Genomic DNA, 26,209 nt, shown 5'->3' on the forward strand with positions numbered 1-26,209 from the left:
CAGCCTCACTTCCATTTTGTTATCTATACCCACCCAATTTTCAAACTCTCCTTTAGACAGTCGGTCTGAAATTCTTTCGCAAATTTTAGCTGTAAGGTGCTTCAGAAACAGGAGTTTCAGTATTTATTTTAGAAAATTCATCCTTTCAGAAGCAGTTTTCCATGGTTTACTCTGAGACTTCTTTCAAGATCTTTTTAGCAAATGCAATGTATCAAGAACGGAAAGTTTTCGCAATTTAAGATCAATCTGCACTTGCATCAGATTGATCTTAAATTTCATCTAGTTCAGTTATAACAGCTATAACTTGCGAACGAATTTGCCTGCGGCAATAAGCTTTTAAAGTTCGTACGATACCTTAGTAATATGGCGAATTAACAATGTAATGTTTGAAGATAATATTTTAATGTTTTTAATGACAAATTGATTGTGCGCGCCGTGTAATTGTCTACTAACAAAACGATTTTTCGCTTCAATTCCTACTTAATTAACCAATTCTTTAAAATGGCGTCATCCAAGCATTTCCATTAGAAAAGTAATCAACGGGCAAACCTTTGCATCTTTAAAATGCTGATGATTTTTACTTTTTCCAATCAGCAAAAGGTCTTGCATCTCGCTTATCATATTAACACACCAAAGAACTGCCATTCGCTCTTTCGAAAATTTAAATCCTTTAGCAGTTTCATTTTAAAACAAATAAGTATGTTTAGGCATTGATTGCATGAAAATACAATCCAGTTTCATTTGTATTATGAATATCCTGGAGTGAATATTCAGCAATAATTTTTGATCATTCTATTTTTACCCACTCCATAGCTGCTAACAAATCGGCACTTTTTTCTTGACCATGAAGACGTTTATATACGATATTCTCGAGCTTTTCCATCTGTTGAACTATCCATCAGTTGCAATGCAATTTTTCGCCTATTAATTTGGCTATTATGCATCAAAAAGTAATAGAGAGGTTTCAAGGTCGCATGTCACGTGAGAAAACACACGTTTGCTCCGCCCATTCGCCATTTTTGTGGTAGTTTTCGTTCGCTTAGCTCGCACGTGGTTTGTTGTTCGACGCCTTTTTTTTAGTTTAAACGTTCGAAAATACTGCTGTTCTGTTATCATGGATAAAGTTAAAAAAGATTCTTTTCTTGCGGGCTATTCTAGCAATCTAATAGGACGAGATATAGCTCTATATGAAGAGAAAATTTCGTTATGTGGAGGCGATCCATACGAAGCCAGTTTATCAGACTTCGTCGTTGATCAAGAGTTGTGGCCGAAAGTAGAATTTGGTGACATTATAAACTATTTGGTTTTGACAACAAATTTCTACACCCTGTCACAAATGAAAGCGTATAAATCTTTAGAGGCCCATAACTATTTAACAAGTGGCTGGGTTTCTCCTGATATCAAAGTAAAAGTCATGAATAACAACAAAGTAATATTGCTTGGAAAGGTATGTTTTCTTTTGTTTGTTTAAACTCGTGATTTTACGTATTTCTTAACTAAGAATTTTTGTCTGAAAGTAAAAAAGTCTTATTAAAAACAGCTGTGGCAATTTTTTTAATTCAAATTGTTCAGTACTTTTATTTTCTAGTTGAAATGAGTATATAATAAGCCTACTTGTTTTTAGTTTTAACATGTAATGTTTATAAGTTTGCACTAGCTAAAATCTGAAATTACATTAGTTCATTTATAAATGCACTATACCTAACTAAATTAATATAAGCAAATCAGTAAACTCTTTTAGGTTTTAAAATATAAATTAGTGTTTATTAATGTTAAAATTAAATGTTAATATAAATGTTCTAATGCTAGCACATTTCTTGACATAATTTTCTTAAATTCTTGAGAATGCTTTTTTCACATAATGTCTATTTTTTCAGGTTAGTCATTCTCAAAGCTTGAGAGTTCCACCTTTAAAAGTGTGGATTCTTGGCAAATCTTCTGGAGAAATTGTAACAGCTCACTGCAATTGCATGGCAGGTTGCTCTTCAGCATGTTCACATGTTGGTGCTGTACTTTTTGCTTTAGAAGTGGGTGTTAGAATCCGGGAGTCAAAAACATCCACCGACAGAGCAAATGAGTGGTTGCCTCCACATTCAAGAGTTCTTGCTCCTCGACCATTAAAAGAAATAGATTTTAGTTCGTCAATCTCAAAGTATAACTGCATGACTAGTTTAAATATTAACCAAAGGTCATTCAAAAAGAGAAACATGAAGGTAACACCTATGAATGACAGTGAGCTGGATTCATTTTTGTCAGATGTGGCAAAATGTAATCCACAAGCTTGCATTTTGGCTGTTACACCAAGATTTTCAGATCATTTTGTTCCAAGTCAGGATATACCTTTTCCTTTAATGTTTGGAAATCTGTTTAATCCATCACTTGTTGATCTGGAGTGGCCTGAGCTGGAAGAATACTGTTGCAAACTATTTCAAGAGTTGCAACTTACAGAAGACCAGGTAAAAAACATATGTGACATGACAACAAAACAATACAAACAGAAACTTTGGTTTCAGTATCGAGCTGGACGCATAACTGCATCTATTATGAAAGCAGCATGTCACACAAGTTTAACAAATCCAGCAAAGTCATTGATTAAAAAAATTTGTTACCCATTTGAACATCGATTCAAAAGCCCCTCTGTAAGATGGGGATGTGAACACGAAAGCCATGCACGATCAAAATACGAAGAAAAACATGCTAAATTACATCATAATTTCATTATTAAAGAAACAGGATTTCATGTGTTACCAGATCATCCATTTATTGGTGCCACACCTGATGGTCTTGTAGAATGCAACTGTTGTGGCCAAGGAGTGGTTGAAGTAAAATGTCCTTGGTGTCAGCGACAACAAAATATTGATGAAAACACGCCTAATTTTTTAGTTAAGGAGAATGGTATTTTCACAATTAACAAAAACAGTAATTATTACTATCAAATGCAAACACAAATATTTGTATGTAATGTCGAATATTGTGACTTTGTAGTTTGGACAGAAAAAAGTTTGCATATTGAGAGAATTTATAGAGACTTTACATTGTGGAATACAATCATTGAAAAAGCAAAAAATTTTTTCAAATTATGTATATTACCGGAACTGACAACACGTTGGTATTCAAAACAATAGATTTAATAAATGTTTTTTTTTACAATTTCAAACATTACACAGTGTAAACTTGATTTTATTCAAATGGCACAACACTATTACATAAATTTATTAAAGAACAACTGACATGTACAATTTTTTCTATTGACGTGACATTGTCATGTCCTTTTAGTGTCACATGCTCAATTGGCAATGTTGATTCTAAAATTTTAAAATTATTTTTAATGCGACCGATTACTCGCTCTACATGGATTCTCAAATGAGATAGCTTTCTGCTTTCTGCTACTTCCAATGCAGAAAGTTGTTGTTTACCTCTGGTAAATGCAGGAACTGCTAGCTGTGCTCCAGTAATTCCAACACTATCTGTAATGTTGAAACCTCTGTCTGCTAGCACTAAATCCCCAGGCAGTAAATATTTAAGCAATCCCGAATGTTCGGTTAGGTGTTTGTCACTAACCCTTCCTCCCCAAGGTTCTGATATAAAAGACACAGAACCTTGAGGAGTAACACCTATTAAAAACTTTATTGTGTTATGGTGCTTATACTGGGACCATGTCAAATAGCGAGCATCTAACGATGAAGGCCGTTCAACAAAAAGCTCAAAACAGTCTATTATTACTGCAATCTTACTGCCAATAGTTTTTTTAAATTCTTTGGGCATAGTTTTTTGCAGCACATCTCTTTCAGGCCAAACAATCAATCTACTTAACCTGATGTATAAAATGTGCAGCCACTTGTCAAAGATTCGGCATATTGTTGCCTTTGAAATATTAAATCTGTAAGCCAAATCTTCCAAACTTAAATTTAAGCGAATTCTCATCAAACATACTATCATCTCTTGAAAAGGAGTTAATTTTCTGGAATTTGGATGATCAATTTGTTTACAACAAAGGTTCAGCACCAATGATAGCAATTTAAAATTGCTGAGTCCAGTAAAAAAACGAATCTTGTTGTCATCACCCTCAAAAAACTCTTCATTAAGAACATATGTTTTTTTTAATAACGAAACTTCAGTTTTCAAGTTTGCACACTCAAGTTGCAAGCTTTCTATATCTTTAACTTTAAATTCGGTCTGGCAAGTGACAGTTTCAAGTAAAGATGTAGTTTGTACCCATGCATTAGATTTTAAAGGCTCTGCTTCTTCCATTTCTGCAGTTGTAGAGATATCTGCGTCTTTAACAGTAGAAGGTTGGGTGCAAGCTTCAGCTTCTAAGGCAGCTCGTTGTATCTTGCGATTACGTGCTCTTTCATAACGCTCCTGATTTGCAGTTAAGTTGTGGCTGCTCTCATATCCCATGTGTAATGTTGGCACCCAGTCTGGTGATGACTCATCATACAATGAAGAAGGTTTTCCTTTGGGGTGAAAAAAACTTTTTAAATAATATATTATGACAATTTAATATTAAATTAAACACAGTGTATTAATAATAATAATGTTATTAATTTCACATATTAAAAAAAACTTATCATAATGGTATGTTATATATAAATAATAAATAAGAATTTGTCAGGAACAAGTTGAACATTACTATGTAATAATTATTTGTTACTAATGTAAAAATGCCAAGTAAAAAGTAGCATCTTAAAGAAATGTTAATGTTGCTCACCAAAATAACCTAACTTAGCTATTTGTAAATGAACAATGGAAATTATTAGTTTATATCTTAAAAATACACTTATTTATGTAAATTAGACTGGAGGAAAATTGGCTCAAAATGCACTTCTAATTCTTCATCTGCTAAGTGATTATCTTTGTTTAACACTTTAATGTTAACTCTACTGCATATTTATTATAAGCAGACACTATGATACTCATGCAAAAGTTTATTTAATTTATTGATAACTAGTAATTTGATTTATTGCTTACCTGAAATGAAATGTTTCTGACAAACTCTTGTATTGATATTCACTTTATCTGTATTGAAATTTTTCCGGTTAATTCTCGAGAGCCATGCAGTTTGCCTTCGTCGTGAAAGCTCCTCAGTTTGGGATCCTTGATGACAAATAATGCCGGGTATTTTAAAAAATGATGTTCCTTTGTTCTTGAGTGAACTAGCATTACACCCAATTACACAACAAATCACCATAGTGATATTCGCGACGAAAAAAAACAACACAAGAACTCCAGTTAAAGCGCACGTGAGCACACACAAAACGTAAACAAGTCACAAACAGTCACAAAGATGGCGCTGGACAATTGCGCATGCTCATGACGTCACTCGTGATGTCGACATGAAACCTCTCTATAGTAGTAAGTCCATTAACCGGAGCATTCTTTTTACGAACATTATTGAACCAAATTTTAAATGCTGACTCAGCTTGACTAGCATTCTCAAATCGTTTTCTCTTCCGATCCATAAAGTAAAGAAATATCTACGTTTGATCTGTTTTTTTAAGTCGGCGCTATTCGATGAAATATTTTCATCGTTTTCTTCAATCCTGTTTAAGTAGCGTCAAGGAGTAATATTCGTTTGAGAGATGAATAAACAAAATTTTAAAATTTTCACTTTAAAACTTAGGTTAATATCATGCTTTTTAACCATAAGCAAGGATTTTTTGTTATTTAATTTTATGATTTTAAATTATTTTTACTCTAAAACATTGGCTTCATATCCTGCGGTAAAATTTACAAACGGCAACGGGTTTGTTTATTCTGTCAGATATATTTACTTTTTATCTTCTCTATCTCCATTATTTATTTAGAGTTTAAATAAACAGTAGTAATAGAGAAGATAAATCACTTTAGAGACAATGTAGATTTTACATGATCTCCATAGTGATTTTTGATTATTCTCCCGATCAGTCTGACCATCTTCCTGTTGTTCTGTTTCTGATGTGTGATCTCCATTTTTACCAGACGCATTTGGCCGGACATATAAATCATCACAACGTCGTGTTTCCTTAGCAGCTCAGTTGCTTTCACTTCACGTTGTGGGCATTTTTGCTGCTCACTGTTATATCCAGTAATAGCTTTTGCAGACCCCATTGCGCAGAAGCAGATCAGTCAGAAACATTCACAGAGCAAAATGTAGAACAGGGCAGTAAAAAAATAATTTAACGCAGTCAGTCACCTTAATTAATCTATGATATGTCTGCTAAACAGTAATGTATGAATTCATAATTACAACGAAAATACTCTCACGCTTTTTATCACGTCGGCTATATTTATTCACGGTCGCGGGCTTGCGGTTTTTTTTCGGACAACATACTGCTCATTGCTCATGTTCACTACTCGCATACTCAGAACATCTACATAAATATGGTTCATCTTCTGATTCTTCTAATAAAATTGCGAACTCGCAGTCATCCATTTTTTACACAAAATATGGCAAAAATTCGCACGTAACCCTCCACACACTGAAGAAGTTAGTTGTATGAATGTGATAAGATACGGTATGACTGATCAAAATAATTCGAAGTAACTAGCACTAAAGAAAGAGGTCGGAATGCAGATACAGCTTTGTAATATTGAGTCTTGAGAACATAGGATCGCACTTTGACTGGCATATGGGATACCATATGGTAGATTACAACAGTTAGAACCGTGGCATAATATCTCTATTTTTTATATGTCAGTTAGAAACCCGTAATCCTAAGACGGCGAAGCGTTGTCGGACAGCAAAGGTATGTGATGATCGTACAGGAACAGCCAAAAAGATAAGAGCTACTTCGCAATGCTGGAGGAATATTGCATCCATCAGCCAAAAAGATAAGAGTTTGGAGGATAAGGAGTTTTGGAGCCGGAACGTAATTACGGGCAGTTCTTTCCAGGGACGGAACACGTTCCGGAAGTAATACAGTACAATATTTGAGGATGACTGTACTTTACCTTTTTGATTTCTAACATACGATATATTTCTATGTTGTTCTAGGGACAGCAACGCCGCTGCTAGGATATTTCTCATCCGTTTGAGAGTCCTTCCTGCGCCCCTTAAAAATAAGAGTTCACAGTATATGTGAACTAATAGTTTTTAATCACTATCAAAACTCTTTTGAATTGGGTTTGGATGGTACGAACTAGAGGTGGATAGTTCTGAATTAGAACCGTTCCACACCGAGTGTCGAAACAGTTCAGATCGGAACTACCAACGAGTCCTTCGTTTTGTACTTTTAGGAATACGGTTTTTTACGGATTAGATGAACTTTATATTTACAAGTTAGTTGAAGTTTAAATCCAGATTAAAATATAAATTTAAAATTTGCAGAACACAATTTATATTCCTAAATACAAAAAACAAAAATAAAAATTTTTAAAATACTTTAACTTCTTAATTAATTGTTTTTATTAAAAACTAGCAGAAATTTTTTTTTGCCGAAACATCACGAGCATAAAAAAGATAAACGTTAAAACAATGAAGTGAAACAATATTAAAAGTTTGATTATTTTAGCTTACCATTGTTATGTCAAATCACGCACTGTCAAGATCAAATCGTGAAAGGGGTAGTGTCCAGGTTTTATGGTAGTATATTTTCCTTAGAGTCCTAGGAAATAAGCATGAGAAATTTGGAGCAGATTGATCAAAAAGCTTATTCCGACGGACCATGATTGTATCTCGGAACCATTCGTCCAACAAAGTGGAACTGTTCCCAGTGTGAAACTGCTCAGCAATTCCAGTTCCAGAAGCACAACTGGATTTTTAACTGAAACGTTATAATATACTAGTCCGTAAAAGTTTTTTCTTCGCTGGACGAGAAACTCACCAACAGAGCAACGGGTTTGATTTATTAAATACTATAAATCTATATAAATATATAATGCATGCGTTCACACTTGGAGGTTTTACTTTTTCGATGTAATGTTTCGTTCTATTGTCATTTTATAATTGAAATAGGATAATTAAGAATTTTTGTTAGCATTCCTTAACGACAGCATCCGCCTGAGCTGCACACCATAAACGCCCGCTTGCGGCGACACTAAGAGATAGTGTTTTTAGGCTGCTTCACACACTTAAAAAACCTTATTACGAATTCAAAAGCCAGTAAGGAAAAATATGGGGATACTATAGATTTATATCTATGGAATTTCGGGACTTTGAGTATATATCTGAACTGAGGGGACCGAGACGAGTTCAACGATACCCTACTTTTGGACCGGAGACGAAAAATAAGAAAGTTATCATAGTTTTTAAGTTATCATACTTTTTTAATGCTTTCATACAGACGATACCGTAGTTGCTAGTGCTGCCATCCCACGGTAAAATCTGCAAACAAATTTAAAAAAAAACACGCTGAAAGGCAAGAATTGCACGAACAGTCGAACGCCACTTCCTTTTTTTTTCTTTTGTTCAAGAACTACCGTGAATCAATAACTAGTGACGTTAAACAATCGGCGGCCTGCCGGCGGCTCCCCTCCCGGGGGGAGTCCGTCGGGAGCACGAACAGTCGAACGCCACTTCCTTTTTTCCTTTTGTTCAAGCATCGCGACTCCCGATCGCGATAGCGCGGTCGGCTCGTAGTACTAGCCGACCGCGAGCGATAGCGAGACTGAGGGGCCGTAGCCCCCGAGATCGACTAGCGAGGATGTGCGAAAAGGACTTAACTCGAACTGTAGACGATCAGTGTGCTCATGGATCAACATCTGCCACTGTTGAAGGTATATATGGCCGACTTGCCGGACTGCCTGTTAAACACGCGATAGGCTTAGCGGAGAGAGCGACGCATCTCTTGATCATCGCACGATCGGCGAAAAAAGTATGATAACTTTCTTATTTTTTGCCTCCGGCCCAAAAGTAAGGTACTGTTGAACTCGTCTCGGTCCTCTCAGTTCAGATATATACTTAAAGTCCCGAAATTCCATAGATAGTAATCTATAGTACACCCAAAAAGATCATCAAGCCCTTATATCGAAAATCGTATAATTTTAAGCATTTCTCACCTCATATAGAGTATCAGTATTTTCGGCTTTATTTCTCCGATAGAGCGATATTTCTTTTCGATGAGCATAGATTTGGATTTCCCGCTCCTCGAGTATGGCCATACAGTAAACGTCAGCCGAAATTACTGCTTGGCCATACGCGGGAAGCAGGGAATAATGCCTTCCGAGGTCTTTTAAGCGTAACTGTCCCCTATTCTAACTGTCTCCGATTCCAACTGGCCTCTATTCTATCCGGCCTGAATCCCAATTTCGATTTCTTCCCTAAGGAAACCCTTAAATCTCATTTTTAGGTGAAAACCTCCTTTCGAGGAATTAACCCATCAACCTGACAACCTGTCCAGTACTTCGTTATAAGTAAAACTTCATTGCGGTGAACATTATCAATACAAAAAACTAATGAGATTCATTCGATTCGTTGCTGGATATACGCAAAAAATCAACTGTTTCGTTGTAAAACATGAAGGTTTTAAAAAGATGGCGTATGGCGAGGAAGCGAAATTTTTTCAGCCACTTGCTGGCGCCATCTTACGGCAGAAAATTACAATTTTTAATAAAAATAATTTATTATATCAAATTAACTCATTATCAGAAAAAAGTTTGTTTTAAATGCTACTTTGTACATTAATAAACAATGAGTATAAACTAATTTTTGAGTTTTACACATTCTTGTTTTGAATTTTTAATTCATTGAATGATATGATAGAATATTGTATAAAAATGTTTGAAATTTCATAAAAGAATGACTTAATTATTATCAGCAGAAGTGATTTTTACATAGTTGCTAAATTTAATTCACGTATTTATTGGTATATACAATGATGATAAATATCATCCTGAATTCTATTAATATATTTATCAAATGCAATATTAACTTTGAGATTTTATAACGATTTCTTTTAAGTATAACATACATAATCGTACTTTTTAAAATTATAAATTACTTTTATCGAATAATAGTTGCATATTTTTTACACTGAATTATATTTTGTAATGATTTTAAATATTTATTTTGAAATCAATCACGCATAAAATTGCTATTTTAAATTGCTTCATTTAAAATTTCCGCTTTGAAAATTGCTGCAAATGCGTTAAAAATAGTTTAACTAATTATTTAAAGTTTTTTTTTTTTTGCCAATTAGCAGGTCCAAAAACATGAATACAGCAGAAAAACTTTGCAAAAATATAAGGTAAATTAAAAGAACATTCCCAAAGATATATAAGCTATATTGAATATAATACAATAATATATTAATAATATAATATTATAAACACACACATATATATATATATATAAACACATTATTAACATCTTTTCGTGCTATCAGTGATAACCCCCAATTGTTATCAGTTTTAACCAATGCTTTAAACGTTAAACATTTAAAGAATTGATTTTAATCGTTATATGTTTGCAATACGATAATTTCAATTGCTGCCGTTAGCCTATTCTAGCCGTTGTTGTAGTTAATAATAATAATACAAGATTAATTAATATATTGATAAATAATAAAAAACTAGCGACGGGTTCCTAGCATTGCTCGGGTTTTTGAGGCGGTGTGGAATCGAGAGTGTGATCAAAACAATGGTCGTAGTAAATAAAATGTGCATTTATTGACTTCAGTATTTATAATAATGAAACTGTAAAAAACAAAAAATTGCTCGGACTTGAGGGACAATAGACAAAAGATCATCTCGTTCCTTTGCATAACTTTGGTGATCCAAATTTTGCAAAGCATTACTAGTGCTCCAGTTATGAGATGGTAGTCCAACTGGCTCCGAGGAGTTTAAAACCTCCACCGGGTAATGGAGGTTTTAAACTCTTTGGAGCCAGTTTGTGGTTTATGTAGTAAGTTTTATCAAATTAGTATCCGGATCATTAATGAATTTGCCATTATCGATACGCAAAAGTTGTTTAGCAAATTCTCTGCAGATCTCAGATCTGTCTCCCAATAGATGGACCGTCATCTAAAGGGACAACTTTTTAACGTGATTCCAGTGATGATGCTTTCAGGCAGGCATTAAGCTACTCGGCAAGAGTCGGCTGAGAAACTGACAATATATTATCAACAAACCAACATCAATTAACATTTATTTATTATTTTTGCCAACAGGTGGTGCTACATGTAAAGAATTCAGATTCTATAAACTACCGCAATATTTTGGAGTAATATATAGCTTAGTGTCGATAGCTTAATAATAATAGCTTAGTGTCGATTTCAGAGTCTAAGTAATACTCATACAAACTTGATCCAGATCGAGGAATGACGATCTGTACAAAAGACAAACCAACAAAAATTCATTTTTATATATTGTATATAGATTATTACTATTATCATTCATAAATCTTTAAGGTATACATACATTTTTACATTAGCTTTTAATATTATAATCAATGAAACTAGAATTTCCTTTAACTGTAATCTTATTTACTTACTCCACTCAATATTATCGGTCGGTTATTAGTTCAGGCGAGTCCCGAAGTGATTACAATAATTGGAGCCTAGTGTAGTCTATACATTGTTGATTCTAGAATGTTGGCTCAAAAAATCTTTTCGTCCATGTAATTCCGAATGCTGGAAGTTTAACTTTAATTACTTTTGATAATGCCGAAGTTTCGGTATCCGATAGTAACGAGCAGCTTTTTTCAGTTTTGACTCTTTCCGCCCTGTGGGCATTAAGAAGGCTTTTTTCCAGGTCTGTCGTGGATTTAGCCTGGCCCACAATAGGCAAGTAAATTATTAAGGATATGGACCGATGTATCCGGGACAGATCGTTCATAAAAAATTCCTATGGTTCACTCATATTCGATCTCGTATCCCCAGAGTGGTTAGACTGGTACTTTAACCACCTCGGCCATTCGAATAGTCGTAGCAAGAGACTTGTGTGCTTATTCGAACGTCGAAATGGAAGTAAGTGCCTAAGAGTCTAACTTCCAGTAATTTATATTTAAGCCTTGTATGATTTCAAATATACTATGTAATACGCCTTTGAGCGAACTTTACTCAAATGCTTAGTACGCTTTTTTATATTACCAAATATGAATTACTCAATTTCACAGAGAATATAATTTATTTAAATTAAATAATTCTGATCACAAAACATTAAGTTTAAGAGATTAAATCCTCTAATTAAGAAAGGAGAAAAGACGCTACTTAAAACTGCTATTTTAATTTTATAGCGTTTTCCATAAAACAGATAACCTATGTCAAGGCAAGTAATAATAGCATACAGGAAAATTGAGCTGCTTTTAATGTTTGCAGTATCAGTTCATTGAGAATGTAAGAATAGACTACATATTAACTCTGATATGCATATCCTGAGATACAGACAGACTAATGAACTACTGTATTTGAAAAATATACTTATAGTGCTGGCAACAAAACCAGTTTTCGTAAACCTCGGTTTTAGCGAAAACTGAAAAGCGTTTACTTGCCTCTTTTTACTTTTAGTTGGCATAATGCTTGGATTCAAGATGATTCCACATAACTGATATATCACCAGAAAATTTCAGTGTAACATTTATAATTTGGACATGGCATCAATTTATCATCCTTGACTTTTACTTTCTCGGCTGTTATGAATACATAACAAGGAAAAGTATTGAAATCGTGTCAAATTTCATCCTCAGGGGTTTTTATTATTATTATTTATTTATGTTATTATTATTATTTTTTAAATCTCCACGTTTTGAGACCTCCTGAACCCAAATTCAAGAAAGGGGAAGAATTTCGTGGATGTGTGGTGTATTGGCGTCTATTTCGTTAATATCTCAGGATGGGGTAATGATTAAGAAACGAAATTTGGCACAGTCGCTTATGTTTAAGGGGTATTGATGATATTATATTTTGGTGGTTAAAGACGAAGGGGGTGGAGAAATAGAACGGATTCATATCTCGAGAGGGGTGAAACTTAACGAAGATTTTACTCGTTATTAGCATTTACAATTTTATTTTTTATAAAACTTATCTCTAATATCAAAATTAAGCATTTTATAATAATAGTATAAAAAGTTTTTCCTAATAAAATATCGCAACAGATGGTGCCTTATCCGATTTTATTTAATCTCATTAATAATATAAAAGTTATTTTTAAAATAAAATCTAATAAGAGCAGGGAAAATTAGGCAATTTGTTTATGGATTTTTTTAAAACAACACTCATTTCACAATCACTCATGTTTAAATTAAAATTAATATGAAAATTAGGGCGAATTAATTTTAAAGCGATAAAGTTTTCCAACGTTATTTGTTAATTACTTAGACACACCATCGAAGAAACACTGGACTCTTTTTGGCTGGAGTAATACTTGATACAAACATACTCATGAATTTCTGCTTATATTGAATATTTACTGTAATAGTTTATTCATAATAATATTGATAAAATTCAATAATAAAACATTAATTGTATAGAATTAAAATCGGTTTTGAAACTGACTTGAAATCCAATATAAAAATAGGTTTTGTTGAAAACTGTTAATCGATTTTCGAGAATTTTCTAGTATATACGAGCGATAATATTGTACTTATCCTTCACATTCAATTACGGCTAAATACGGGATTCCACGGAATACAAGTCGAAATTTGGACCAGCATGAAACGATTTTTTCCCCCAGAAGCTTTCGTGTTTATTGCATAAAAAAATTAAATTTTGGAGGCCATAGGCGAGTAGCTCACTGACTCCTGTCTGGTTTCGGATTAAAATATTGCTTTTAAAACACTCTTTCATAGCTTTTTAAAAACTGTTTTAAGAAAATTGGTTTGGTTTCCTGTTCCGTTTTTAAAGACACATTCTTTATTTTAATACAATATTTTCTATTTTTTTTTTTTTTTTAAATCTCTGCCCTGTGGGGACTAAGAAAGTCTCTTTTAGCAAGCACATTACGAGTTCGTCCAGGCCCACAATGGGGACTGCCGGATGGTGAGGGACGGGGCACAACATATTTGGACGGACCACCATCTGAAAAATTCCTGGGGATTTTTCGTCCGCCGAATTCGATTCCGGGTTCTCCAGAGCGGTAGGTTATCATCTTGATCGCTCGGCCATCCGACCTTAAATGCTGGATACTGTACTCGTATTTTTCTCGAAATAAATAATATAATAAACTAAACGGCAGAGATAATTTTTTAAAATTTTAAATGGTTTCATAATTTATAATACTAAACTTGGACTTTTCTCTTGGTAGTTTTAGTTCTCCAAATTTAAAGAAATTCGTAAAAACATACTTGTAATTAATAGTTTCTTAGTCGCTCAAAATTTCTGATACAAAAGAATTTACAATTGTTAAAGTACTGTACATAGAAACATGACAATGAAATTAGTATTAAAATATTCCGAATAAATTACAGGCATAATCCAGTGTCCAAACTTCTATTCGAAGTTTTGCTACAACGAATGATATTCTTAAGAGATCGCGATATTTAAATCAAGTAATTCCGACATTTTGAGTTTCGTTCAAATCGCATTTGTGAAACTATTGAAAGTCGCTCTAGTAAAAATAAAAAGTAAAAGCTGGTTCCTACTTATACAAGGTAAATACGATGCGAAGTGACGCTTTACGTACAATATTACGTCGAAGTTGATAAGTGTTCTACTTTTTACTCGTCGCTCGACGTAAGTAAAGCAGCTAATCACACGACAGACACAGACCATTTTGTGTCAATATGGCCGCTGAATGTATTCGCGTGCCAAGTGATCGCAAAGAGAATCCAGAAAACATAATTGCTCTCAGTAATGAACAATTTTCGAAAGAGATAAGAAAGAGTCACTTTCTTTTCGATATAATGAAGAATACAAATACAGTATCCATATTGAAGGAGAACAGACGAGCAGCAATAGGACTGAATTTCGTTTAAATTGTTTGTACTATTTGTTTATTGCAACCAGTGCATATTCTAACGTTCAATTGGACACAAGATGTGTAATGAGAAGTTTGAATTATGCAGTGGGAATTACATATTTGTGCAGTAATTAGTTGTCCGATTCTGAGATTTTAAATATTTCTTTCGTCTGATTATATTAAAGTAAAATATTTACGTAAATTTCAGTATATATATATAATCCGGTTCACAAAAAAGAGCTACAGAATAGATAGCAATGAAGAATGTTGGTAGGATTTATCATTTGTATCGAATATATACAATGGATATTTTTTATGCAACCGTAACATTATTGTTATCAATTAAAACTATAATCAACAATCACAGCGCACTTAACGTATAGTAAATTGTATCACATGCAGACGCATAGTGAACATTGTGCACGTTTAACGGTTAAGATTGAACGATGATTGAAATTAATAAATAATTATGCAGATATAAGACTTGTATTATTGTCCTTATTTATGCCGTTTATAACAGCTTATTAACACTAGAATTTATAGGCTTGGCTAAAACATTAACTCATATTTTTGCAGTAGGAAAAAACTTTAGAATAATGCTTAACTCCAATTGAAAAACAAATTTTCACAAAGTTTCACCGTTTACTTGTAGTTATTAATTTTATTAGCAACACAATAATAAGCAAAGTGGAAAAGTTTGCGTGATAAATTCTAAAAGCTACAAGTTAAAGAAAAGCTGTATAAATAATAAATATACTTACTCTGAAATGCATAATAAATACGTGGAATCAACGTAATAGGCCAATTAAAATCCATTTTATCATGACTTAGCTGTTTTTTTTCTGCACACTTTCCTTTTATTGAAGCTTGATAGTGCAACTAGTATAAAAGAAGTCAGATACACGAATCAATACAACTCGACAATGTACAGATCTGTCCTGAAATTTTGTGAGAATCATCAACCAGTCAAAAGAGAGTTTCGTTTTTACGCGCGCCTTCCCTCTTTGTGTGTGAATAACAGTACTCTACGTGAATGTACTGTACTGTACAGTTCAAAATGTAAACGAATCTACGTCGTTTTCTTACGCCAGTAGAATAAGCCTTAAGAAGCGACTACTTTCTTGGCATCTGTTTTCGTTTGTTTCAGTGGAATTGTGTCTTTACTTTTCTGCAGTTGTGATGTTTGGTAATTTTTATCACAAGAATTCAGTAGACTACAGTCTTACGTGTTTATTCTTAACAGTTTATTACAGTCGGTTCCCTATCTAATTTGTTTATTTTCATTTTCCTGTTTTTTATACAGTAATATTTTAATATAAAATATGATGTATCATTACATTTTTAGAATATTTGTCTTTGTGAGTATAATGTATTTTAACTTTAGAAATGCCTAAAAGTTTGTTCTGCAAGTAAATTGGAATTACCATAAAAAAATTCTATTGAATCGGATAGAATATACCAGTCAATAGACATTTTAACACAGGAACCAAAAAACCAACAGTAGTCAAATGAGACTTTTCTCCAATGTGATACTCCCTGCACGCAGAGATTCTAATTTATCGGATCGCTTTGTATTTAATTTAGTGAGTTTGTGGTGTCCTCGCTCGAAAATTTTGTCGAAAACTTTATAATACAATAAAAATTGTAACCGATACATAATAAAAAAGTTTTCCGGAAATTTGTTTGGTTTTTAGAGAATTTCGACTGTTTTTTTTCACAAAAAGAAAATACAATCGAAATCTGCCTAACAAAGAATATATTTTACATCGTATTAAAGTAGCAATGGGAAAGTTTGATACTATAAGATTTAAAATCTTACAGGAATATATAATATTTTTAATTAGATTTCTCACCATTGTATAATCACCACTAGCAATTAAATGATGTAGAGATAGATTTCAACCATAGTTAAGAAGACATTTTCAAAATTTTGCATTTGCGTAAAAGTATTATCTTTTACTTCTAAATCCGACCTATAATACTTAAGATTTATGTTCCCTGTTCTCGAATATTATTGAAATAAGAACGATTAGAAATTGCCAGTTTGTAAAACTCATTAATTGCCTGCAGTTAAGACGATTTTTCATTTCACTTTCGAGATGTTTTGAAACAATTTTTTAAATCCAATTCGCGTTTCTTCATTTGGTGTTCCCCAAATCCTCTTTGCCTAAATATTTCGTTAGAGATAAGGTTTGGTTTTTTTTATAAGAAGAAATTTTATTACCGAAGTAAGATGTGTCATATTCAAAGATTCGCATAGAAATTTTCTCAAACATTTAATCGGCATTTTTTTAAAAAGTGAATGGAAAGCGGTCGTCTAGAATTAATAACGCTAATAACTTTCTAAATTTATAATTAAATTGGAGTAAAACAAAATAATTCTCCAGTGAAAAAGTTGCACTTTAAATGTTCTGTTATTTGAAAGGATTTATCAAGAGTTTCGTATGTAACGGAGAAGCGAGTAACGAGTAACGAACAGAGTAACGAGAGCGGAAGATTTTTGCGAACTCTGATAATCGTAGAAAATTAAATAAGTCAAACTATTTAATCACGTTTTAATGGAATTTGGCATACGACATTTCTCTGTATCCGAAAGGCGCCGGAACGAAGATTCTCGTGGAAAATAAACTTTTTAAAACTTTCTAAAATTGAAAAACGTTATCGATTTCGAGTATTTTGGAGGGGATAGAAATAATACGAAAAAAGGAATAATGTGGAAAGGAGAAACGCGACGACGTCCGTAACGACGTCGACGTAAGCTTTAGACCTCTGCGCTCGTATTTTACAGTGTCGGTGGCTACTCGGGTGTCTGTCTGAAATGTGGGGAGGTCGCGACCGACTAATTTTCCGGCTGACGAGAGTCGCGTCCAAGGAGACGACTTATGTCGGCTCATCCGCTTTCAATAACTCCTCTTCTGCCCCAACCACCACTTTCGTCCGCGTTTCTCGGCCATATTTCGCGCAAAATTCTTTTCTCGGTTATTCGAATGTCTACTATATTGTCAGATTCTCTTCTATTCTCGATCCTGGTATTAATTCCAGGAGAATAGAAGAAGAAGCAAACTTAAGTCCGCGTTACGTCGAAGGGTGGGGGTGAATTAGTGCGGTGGCGTCTCGGGGCGTGGAAGGGAATGGGGAAACAGATGTCGAGAGTCTCCCCGGTCGTAACGCTCCGGTGGGGGTGGCGGTCGTAGTTCGCGTCGCCGTAAATCTTGGAGGACGCCGAGTTCCAGATCCGGACCGCGGCGATTTATGTCTTTCGACGTCTTCGTCCGTCGGAAACGCGGGGGGAAGACTCGACTATTCTTTAAAAATAAGGTCCGACCCGGAGAGCGGCTCCTCCCTTCGATCGGAATTATCGACGAACGACCCGGGAAAGGAATAAAGGAGGTGACGAGACGGCGTCGATTGATGGACGCGGTGACGAAAGCGTTTTCCGATCGGAGGTTTAGAGTTACGAGGAAGGGACGAGCGCGCCGAGTGATTAACTGTTTCGACCTCGGTACCTTCCGACGCGACGCGATGAAAAACTCTTCAACCTTTATTAAAGACTTCTTCGAACTCGAAAAAAGGGGCCACGGGTAAAGGTGGGAGTAGAAAATGCGGAGCGAAGGGCTCGTCGTCCGTTTTATTAAAGGCACTTTCGGTTACGCGAAGTTCCTTACATCGAATCTTTCTATACAACAAATAACTCTTAAAAACCGATTAAATCGAACATCTCCGTCCTCTAAGAGAAACTCTCCTTCTGTGACGTCGACCGATCCATTCTTCGTCCGTAATTCGTGGCGCCACTTCGTTGGGAGTTCCAGGTAACGTCCGAATGATACTTCTAAAAATACTTTGACGTTTCGAAAAGCTGGCCGGGACGGGAGCGCTGCGGCCACATTGCCATTGTTTGAAGAGCGGAGAAACTAAACAACGTCTCTATCTATGTAATCGCATCGATGGCCGGCACTCCCGGTCGATTTCTCAGAATTGTCGTTCCGACGTGACGGAACTCATGATGTTGGCGGTGTGAGGTGTGATGCTCTCCACGATCAGCGACAGGCAGTCCAAACTGGAAATGGAGTTAGCTTGAGATTCCATTCCTGCCAACAGAAAGAAACGGTTAATACCCCGGTTACGCTCTTCTTCTCTCTCGCGCTCGTCGAAATAATAACTGTCGTATATGGAGGAAGATAAAAAAAAAAGTCTGAGGACGGCCGAGGAGATACGGTCTGGATGGTTCCGAAAACAAGGGAGAGACTGTTAAAGGAATGTTATCTTCGGAATGAGGTTATGTCTCGTAGAAATATTACTTTTGAGATAAAAATGACGTAAACTTACTCGAATAAATTACAGAATTTGAAAGTAAGCTCCCAAATATATTTAGATACTTCAAAATTATAAAGCTAACGTGGGTTTGAAGACGTTAAACTTTCAAATCGCTAATGAATCACGTCTTAGAAAAGTATTAAAATCTATTCGTTCTACTTTAATATTTTCCTAAGATCTCATTTATTAGACAAAGGGAAAAGTTAACCAAAAAATCGTCTATCAATTATGCCAAAGGAATCATTATTACCGTTTATTATATTCTAATTTAATACAATATCTCCGTTTCAAATAATTAAAAATATCCGAAAATATTTAAAAATAAATAATAAAATTGTAAAATATTATATGACTATAAGAAATATTTTAGCAAACATGAAAAAATAAATAAATAAATAACTCGAAATAACGGATTTATGTTATTTATCGGAAAGAACGAAGAGCTAAATGTGTAATCCTGTGTCTGGCCACGTATTAGATAATATAGGAATAAGAATATTCGCAGATCTAAGCGTTGTTGATTCTACTTAGAGCCAGACTCGAAGCGAGTAATCTGGGTGGATCGAGTTACCAAAGTGATGCCGACGGTTTGCCCCGGGGTCATAAAATAGCATCGGTATTTTGCCACAGTGGTGATTTACGTACGACCAGACGTAAAAATACTCGAGTAAATTCTCCAATCTGGCAATCTAAACAAGATAAATATACCGTTAAGAGACAGGTTTAGAACCGTAATTCTCATACCGACCTTTTTTAAACTTCCAATAACGCCAATCTCGTTCTTTTCCTCTTACGTCTAAAGTAATCCCTCCTATAAAATAATCGACCAGATCTTCCATCCTCCTTAATGTTTCCCTCCCCCGTCTTTAAAAAGGCGAGACGAAACTCTCAAAAAATTGTACTAATTCGATATTTTTGATCAGGAATTACAGAATGCATTCAGAAACTCATTCCTTCCTACTAATAGGTCTACTCTTCTATATCGTCGGCATTTGTTTCGTAAATTTAAAAGCTTGAGAAGAAAGAGAGACATAATAGCGGATTGTTATTCGATAGGATCCCTTTTTCGTCGATCGAGTAATAATTTCGTCTTCCTTAGAACAAAGAATGAAAAGAAGGGGATCGAAAACGTAAGGCCAAAGAACCGTTAACGCGTCGAATGAACCGTAAAAATCTGACAGCTGTTTCTAACACAAAGAAATAGTCGGACAGTAAAATTAGCTACCGATAAAACCCAAAATTTACAACACCAGGTTGGCGCAATAAAACGCATTTTAGCGCTAAAGACCGCCCATCTCATTAGATTAAACTATTATGACAACCAATGAAAGAGCGGCGTCTCGGTCGTACCACAAGTCATTCAGATTTATAGGTGTGTAAAAAGGATGTACCAATTATAGCACTCCGAAGCCAAAGTGTAGAAACCTAGTAAATTATATCTTTTGGCTTCGGGCCCGCCGTTTTTTTATCCCCCTGTTTTTATAGACGGAAACCGAATACGGAACTCGTGTAATTTGTTCTAAATGCTCCTGCTTTTAATGAAGACGACGAAGATTTCTAAACCGAAACGAATTGGAAGGATAAAACTGTATTTAAAATCATGCCACTCCATTAAATTCACTGAAATCCGCGGATAAACTTTAAAGAATTTCGTACTCTACAAAGAATGGCTTCTAGCTCGTTTTCCTCATAATACGCGCCCTTATTTAATTCCTCTCCAAGCAAAGATTCGTTTAATTATTTAATGACAAGACGTCAATTGAGCTAACGACTAAGAAACAAAATTATCTTTTTAAAATCACCTTTATATTCCAGAAAGGAAATTTGAGTTAATCAATAAAAAGTTTCAACGTTATTTCAAATACTAAACGAGTTAATAGATTTAAATCCGGCCTTTTTGTTAAGGCGACATGTAAAATTTAATTGTTTAAATGTTAAGGCGATGAAATAAAAAAGAATTTTTTAGGTGAATTTTTCGGTTTATTTGGTAATTTATTATATACGAAGTAGGAAATATACGAGCATTATCGAATGAAAAGGAAAACAGATATTTCACAGAAGTCGGAAAAATGATATCTCATTCGACGCTTCCATTGGCCTTGTTTGTTTAACGCGGAATTTGCCAGAATAACTATAATTCTCATTCGTTTAAATTATAAATTGCTTTTAATATCTCTTAGAAAACTTCTAACATAAGTTTTATATTTAAATAAAATTTTAAAAATTGATTACAATCGTTCGGATCGAAATATTTTCTGAATTTTCATTCTGTTAAACATTCAAATATACTGTAATTAAAAAGTGAATGAAATTACTAACTGTTAATAATGAAATAGTCAATTAAATGGCTTAATTTTATAATTATAGCAAAATATTTATTATTAACAGTATTTTAATAAATAATGCGTTTCTAAATTATCAGAAACGAGAAAATTTTCGTAAAAATTTTATTTCGAAAAGTTTGGTTTAAAATTGTTTTTAGTCGTTTCATTTTTAAATGTATTGTTTCTTTTGTTCTTTTTTGATATTTGATAAACAAAAACGTTAAAATTTGAAGAAAATATTTCGAATAGACACAAGAACCATTTTAACAACGATGTCTTTAAAAATTGTAGACCGTTTTCATCATTATTTAATAATGTTGAAGGTGAATACTTTATATAGGCCTATTCAATTCCACAAAGTACAGCTTTTATATAATTACGATTATAAAATTTAGTAGACATTATTTACTCGTAGATAATATTTGTTATTCTCTTTTCGACATTTTGGTTAAATTTTCATTAATATAAATTTCGAACTTTCCGATCTATTCGCATCTGACATTTTCTTTAGAAACAATGGTTTTTGATACCGGAAATAAAGATTACTGTCACATAGTTCTGGAGTATTTCTGCGACTTTAATTTCACAGAAAACGTAAGAAAATTCACATTTTACATTAGCTTCTCGGATGCATGTTTTATATAAATTCGAAAATTCGGAAGAAATAAATCTGGTTTGTTTTAACGAAACCTCGTTGGCAAAGCATTTAAACTATTCGAAGTTCCTTCGTTTTAAGTTTTTCATAAAAGATTAGAAGAAAAATATATCTAACAATGAAAAAATAATATTTTCCTCTTTGTTCAAGAACGTAATTACGAGTAATTACAGTATAAAACGTTTGCGAAATATTTTAATTACTGTTTTAACTGATTCTTCCGAAGATATGATCTATTATTTGAGAAATCTCGGTGATGGCGTAGACTTAAACAGTATGAATTTTATATTATTTTGAGAAAATAAATCGTCTTTCATTTGTGTTTCTCAGTCTAGTTAAAGCACGCAGATTAAAAAGTATTAAAACAACTCAAAAAATTAAATTAAATTCGTCTTACTTTAGTCCTTTAAATTACCTTAAAATTTCTAATTTTATATATCAATTATATATTTTCTTTTATGTCTACAGTCGAAGAAGCATCTCCGAATTCATTATATAGGACCGACAAAAATCACTTATAACCGAACGAATGCATTTTCTACTGCGAATATTGAATAGCATAAAGCAATCTATATATTTTAAGGAATTAGCCTTATTAAATATTAAAATTCTTTAGGAAGAGAAAAGAAAAAATTGTTCGAAGAAATTTGAAAATATCCAGGATTTTGCGGATTTAGTAAGTCGTCTGAGCTCGAAATATACAGAACTCGCTCAGGAGATAGCCTAGACTCGTCTTTTACTCGTTCGTAAATTAATGAAAATAATATCCCGAGATAGCTAATATAAACACTTTTTGCTAACTTGTTTAGATTTTAATTCGGATAAAGAAATCAAAATGGAAAGAAGTAGAAATTTTTTCTGTCTGTTTTCTTTATTCTATTTTTAATTTCTCGAACTAAAATAGTGCAAATTGTTTTTCTAGAGTAACTTATATTGTCTGTTCGAATAAAATACGAACTATTTTCAAATCCTGTCCCAGACTACACCTCCAATTGTTTCAAGATTTGATAGACGAACAAAGAATAAATGGAAAAACTGTTATTTAGTTTCTACAAAATCCTCACTTGTTACGGACGACAAAAATAACTTCTCTTAAACAACAGTTTCGTATCACGGGCTAGCATTTTATGACATTACTTCAAATACTTCAAATATAGAAACTTCTTATATTAAACTCGAACCAATAGACTTCTACATCTAAAAGAGCCGGATACAGATCTGTACGATCGATCAATTTATTTTACTTCCGAGTAGTTGTTGGAAGTGAAACCTTCGGATTTGTCTTTTCGATAAAAATAATATAGACGACATCTAAACAAGCTTTAAATTGTTATTTAAATACTAATATATATATATATATATATATATATACATATATGTGTGTGTGTGTGTAGTTGTGTGATGTGTGTGTGTGTGTGTGTGTGTGTGTGTGTGTGTGTATTTATAGTTAACTTTTGACTAGTGTCTGTGTCCAAATCAAAGTGAAACTACAAGTGACATCTCTCTAAGTTTCCGTTATTTCTTACAAAAAAATTGATCATCCATTAATAAGAAAAAAAATAAACAAACACGAAGAAGCATTCTTCTCAACGGTAGGCTGGACGGATGAAATTATCTCTAACGTGAAAAATGAGTTACGGTTGATCGAAGAAATCATTCCATAAAATTTCAAGAGACTAGAAATATATTAGAGTAATTCTATTCAATGTAAAGAGAAATACTTTGGTGTCTGATTTAACTTTCTTCGTTTTCTTTTATTCGGATGGATTGTCGTGTAACAAGTTTGATTGTTCAGCTATTTCTATGATTTATGTTCATCAGCTTTTTAAAATAATTGCATATATGCTCTGAGTTTAAATTTCTTCTATCATGCAAAACGTAATCTAAAACTGCTTAAACGGACGAAACAAAATACTGTACTTGTAGGCTAATATTTGAATTTAGGCTTACTAACTAATTAACGTAATATCTAGATTTAAATATCGCTTATAAAATTAAACTATCAAATGAACTTTTTGTCACATTTAGATTTAGATTTATTAGTTTACTAAATTGATCTAAATGGAATTACTAAGTTATATTTCTTTAATTAGTTCCTTATTGTTATCAACATCGTTTGTTTCTTCCCAAATTATTAGCCAGACTCATGTAATATGTTGCCTATAGACGATATCAGGACGATCACAATTCTTATCGTTACTGTTTTATGAAAATTTGAAAAACTCAGATAAGTTTATATAAGGCTTGCGCCTTACATCTCGATTTTATTTGATTTTAATTCATATCGATTTTTCCTATGTGTGATTAATAAAATGTTAATAAAGTTAACTTCTATTTAACTTCGTGAAGAAATTTGAATTTATTCAATGATTACATTTTTGGCTTTTTCTTCGCGCAAACTTTGTTTTAAAATTTTAAATTTTTTTACTTATGTAGAGTGAAATATTAGTTCGAAATGTCGTATTTTATTATTATTATAGTTTATTAATTTTTAAAATTATTTGTACCCGGTGGCTTTTCGTGTCGATCTTACGAGAAAAATCGAATCGTTCCATCCCATTGAGAAGGACCTTGGATAATGAGCCAAAAATTTTCGTGAACAGATTATAGGCCTATATCCTATAGTGAATTAGAGATCTTCCGTAATGCGTTTCACCAAAAAAACTTATTTTCTAGTATTTTCGTTAATAATAAGATTCATTTACATCTAGTAGCATAGTAAATTTCACGGAATACAAGTACTGGCTGCTTTTATTGGCAAAGTCTACAAAACAAAGAGTCACTTTACAATACAATTAAGTTTGGAAAAGGAAGCAATCATAGTATTTTTGATACCATTTTCACGAATACTAGATTCTTTTTGCGAATCCACAATACGAATTCACACATGGAGAAGTGAAACGAATAGTAGTCGGCAAAGAAAATAAATAAATATATTCGAAATTCAAAATGATGTAACTGACAAATAGAAGGCCTTCGGCAGGAAATTGATCTATAAATAGAAACTTATGAGGCCTTCCTGTCAATAACGGATACACTAAATCTCGAAGAACCCTAACAACCGGTTTTAACGAGACAGACTATCTACAGTATATAGATAAAACAGTATTTACTTCCAAAAATTTGTTAACTTAAACAGCAAGTTGTGTAAGATTTGTAAATTTTTATCTGACTAATATAATATGGAGTTTAATATAGAGTTTTCTTGCCATTTTTAATAATTTTGTGCCGGATAAGCAAGATAATCAGAGCGTTAAATAAAAATACGTTCGATTATTCAAAGGAATTTATCCATATTTCATTTTCTTAATGTATTAAATTAAATTAAATTAAAGGAAAAAAGTTCTTTAATTTCTCCTTTATTTCGTCAGCTGCTCGATTTATTTAGAGAAAAGGTGGTGGTTATGGAATTCCATTTTGTATTATAGAAATAAGTTTAACGGTATATACGTGAAATAAGTACTTCTTATAAGGCTTATAGGAATTTTAATGGTATTTATTATATAATAAGCAAAAGTTCTACTTTTTTTCTGTACATTTGTACAGAAAAAAAGTAAACAAACATAAAAGGTTGGGTTATGGTATAAGGAGGAGAATATGGAATACAAGTAACTATTATTTCAAAGGGCACTCTTATTTACATAGATCACAAACGTAGCTAACGTTCAGCACATTTTTCATGAGCCCACATCTCACAGCGCACACACTGAACACATGTTTCGACTCTAAAGTCTTTACAGAACTTAGCACTACAACACACTTCATATCATCATTAGCTAGTGAGGACAAAGACGCGGACTCGTAGTCCTCAACTAATGGACTATATATTTTGTGGACAAAGGTGTAGACGGGCCATTTTAGATGTGTTCTTCGCACTATCATATCCTCTAATAGACATTTTAATTGGGAGGGGATATAGAGTATTTACGAGGTTAAGTGGTTCATAAACTCTTCCGTGACCATTTCGTATTTACTTAAGTAATACAAACATATTTTGACACTAACACAAAAATTTTATTGCATTATTTGAAACGTCGATGAAAGCCTTTGAAGTGGAAAACAATTGAAAATTTATCATTAATAAAAGACATATCTGACAAAG

At 33.3% G+C, this 26,209-nt stretch overlaps 2 protein-coding genes across 3 annotated transcripts in view; both read right to left on the minus strand.

The window, feature by feature from the left end:
* Positions 1 to 3,131: 3,131 nt before the first annotated feature.
* LOC136972770 (uncharacterized) lies at positions 3,132 to 5,115 on the minus strand. Its single transcript, XM_067267410.1, has 2 exons — positions 4,972 to 5,115; positions 3,132 to 4,457 (listed from the first exon to the last, which is right to left on the minus strand). Exon 2 carries the CDS (start codon positions 4,399 to 4,401, stop codon positions 3,181 to 3,183), a length of 1,221 nt encoding a protein of 406 aa, XP_067123511.1. The 5' UTR covers positions 4,402 to 4,457; positions 4,972 to 5,115; the 3' UTR covers positions 3,132 to 3,180.
* A 13,287-nt stretch (positions 5,116 to 18,402) lies between these two features.
* The window catches only part of nau (nautilus), a 29,549-nt gene continuing 21,742 nt past the window's right edge, over positions 18,403 to 26,209 (minus strand). For both annotated transcript variants that reach the window (XM_067267420.1, XM_067267419.1), the window contains exon 4: positions 18,403 to 18,902. In XM_067267420.1, the coding sequence (XP_067123521.1) occupies positions 18,784 to 18,902 (119 nt within the window). In that variant the 3' untranslated portion in view covers positions 18,403 to 18,783. The remainder of the gene's footprint in view (positions 18,903 to 26,209) is intronic.

This window comes from Centruroides vittatus, unplaced genomic scaffold (genome assembly GCF_030686945.1).
Source record: "Centruroides vittatus isolate TY-2023 unplaced genomic scaffold, ASM3068694v2 contig_301, whole genome shotgun sequence".
NCBI lineage: Eukaryota > Metazoa > Arthropoda > Arachnida > Scorpiones > Buthidae > Centruroides > Centruroides vittatus.

Bases quoted from the DNA above. Each gene is read 5' to 3' on its own strand.
- LOC136972770 (XM_067267410.1), bottom strand. From the start codon at position 4,401: ATGGGATATGAGAGCAGCCACAACTTAACTGCAAATCAGGAGCGTTAT.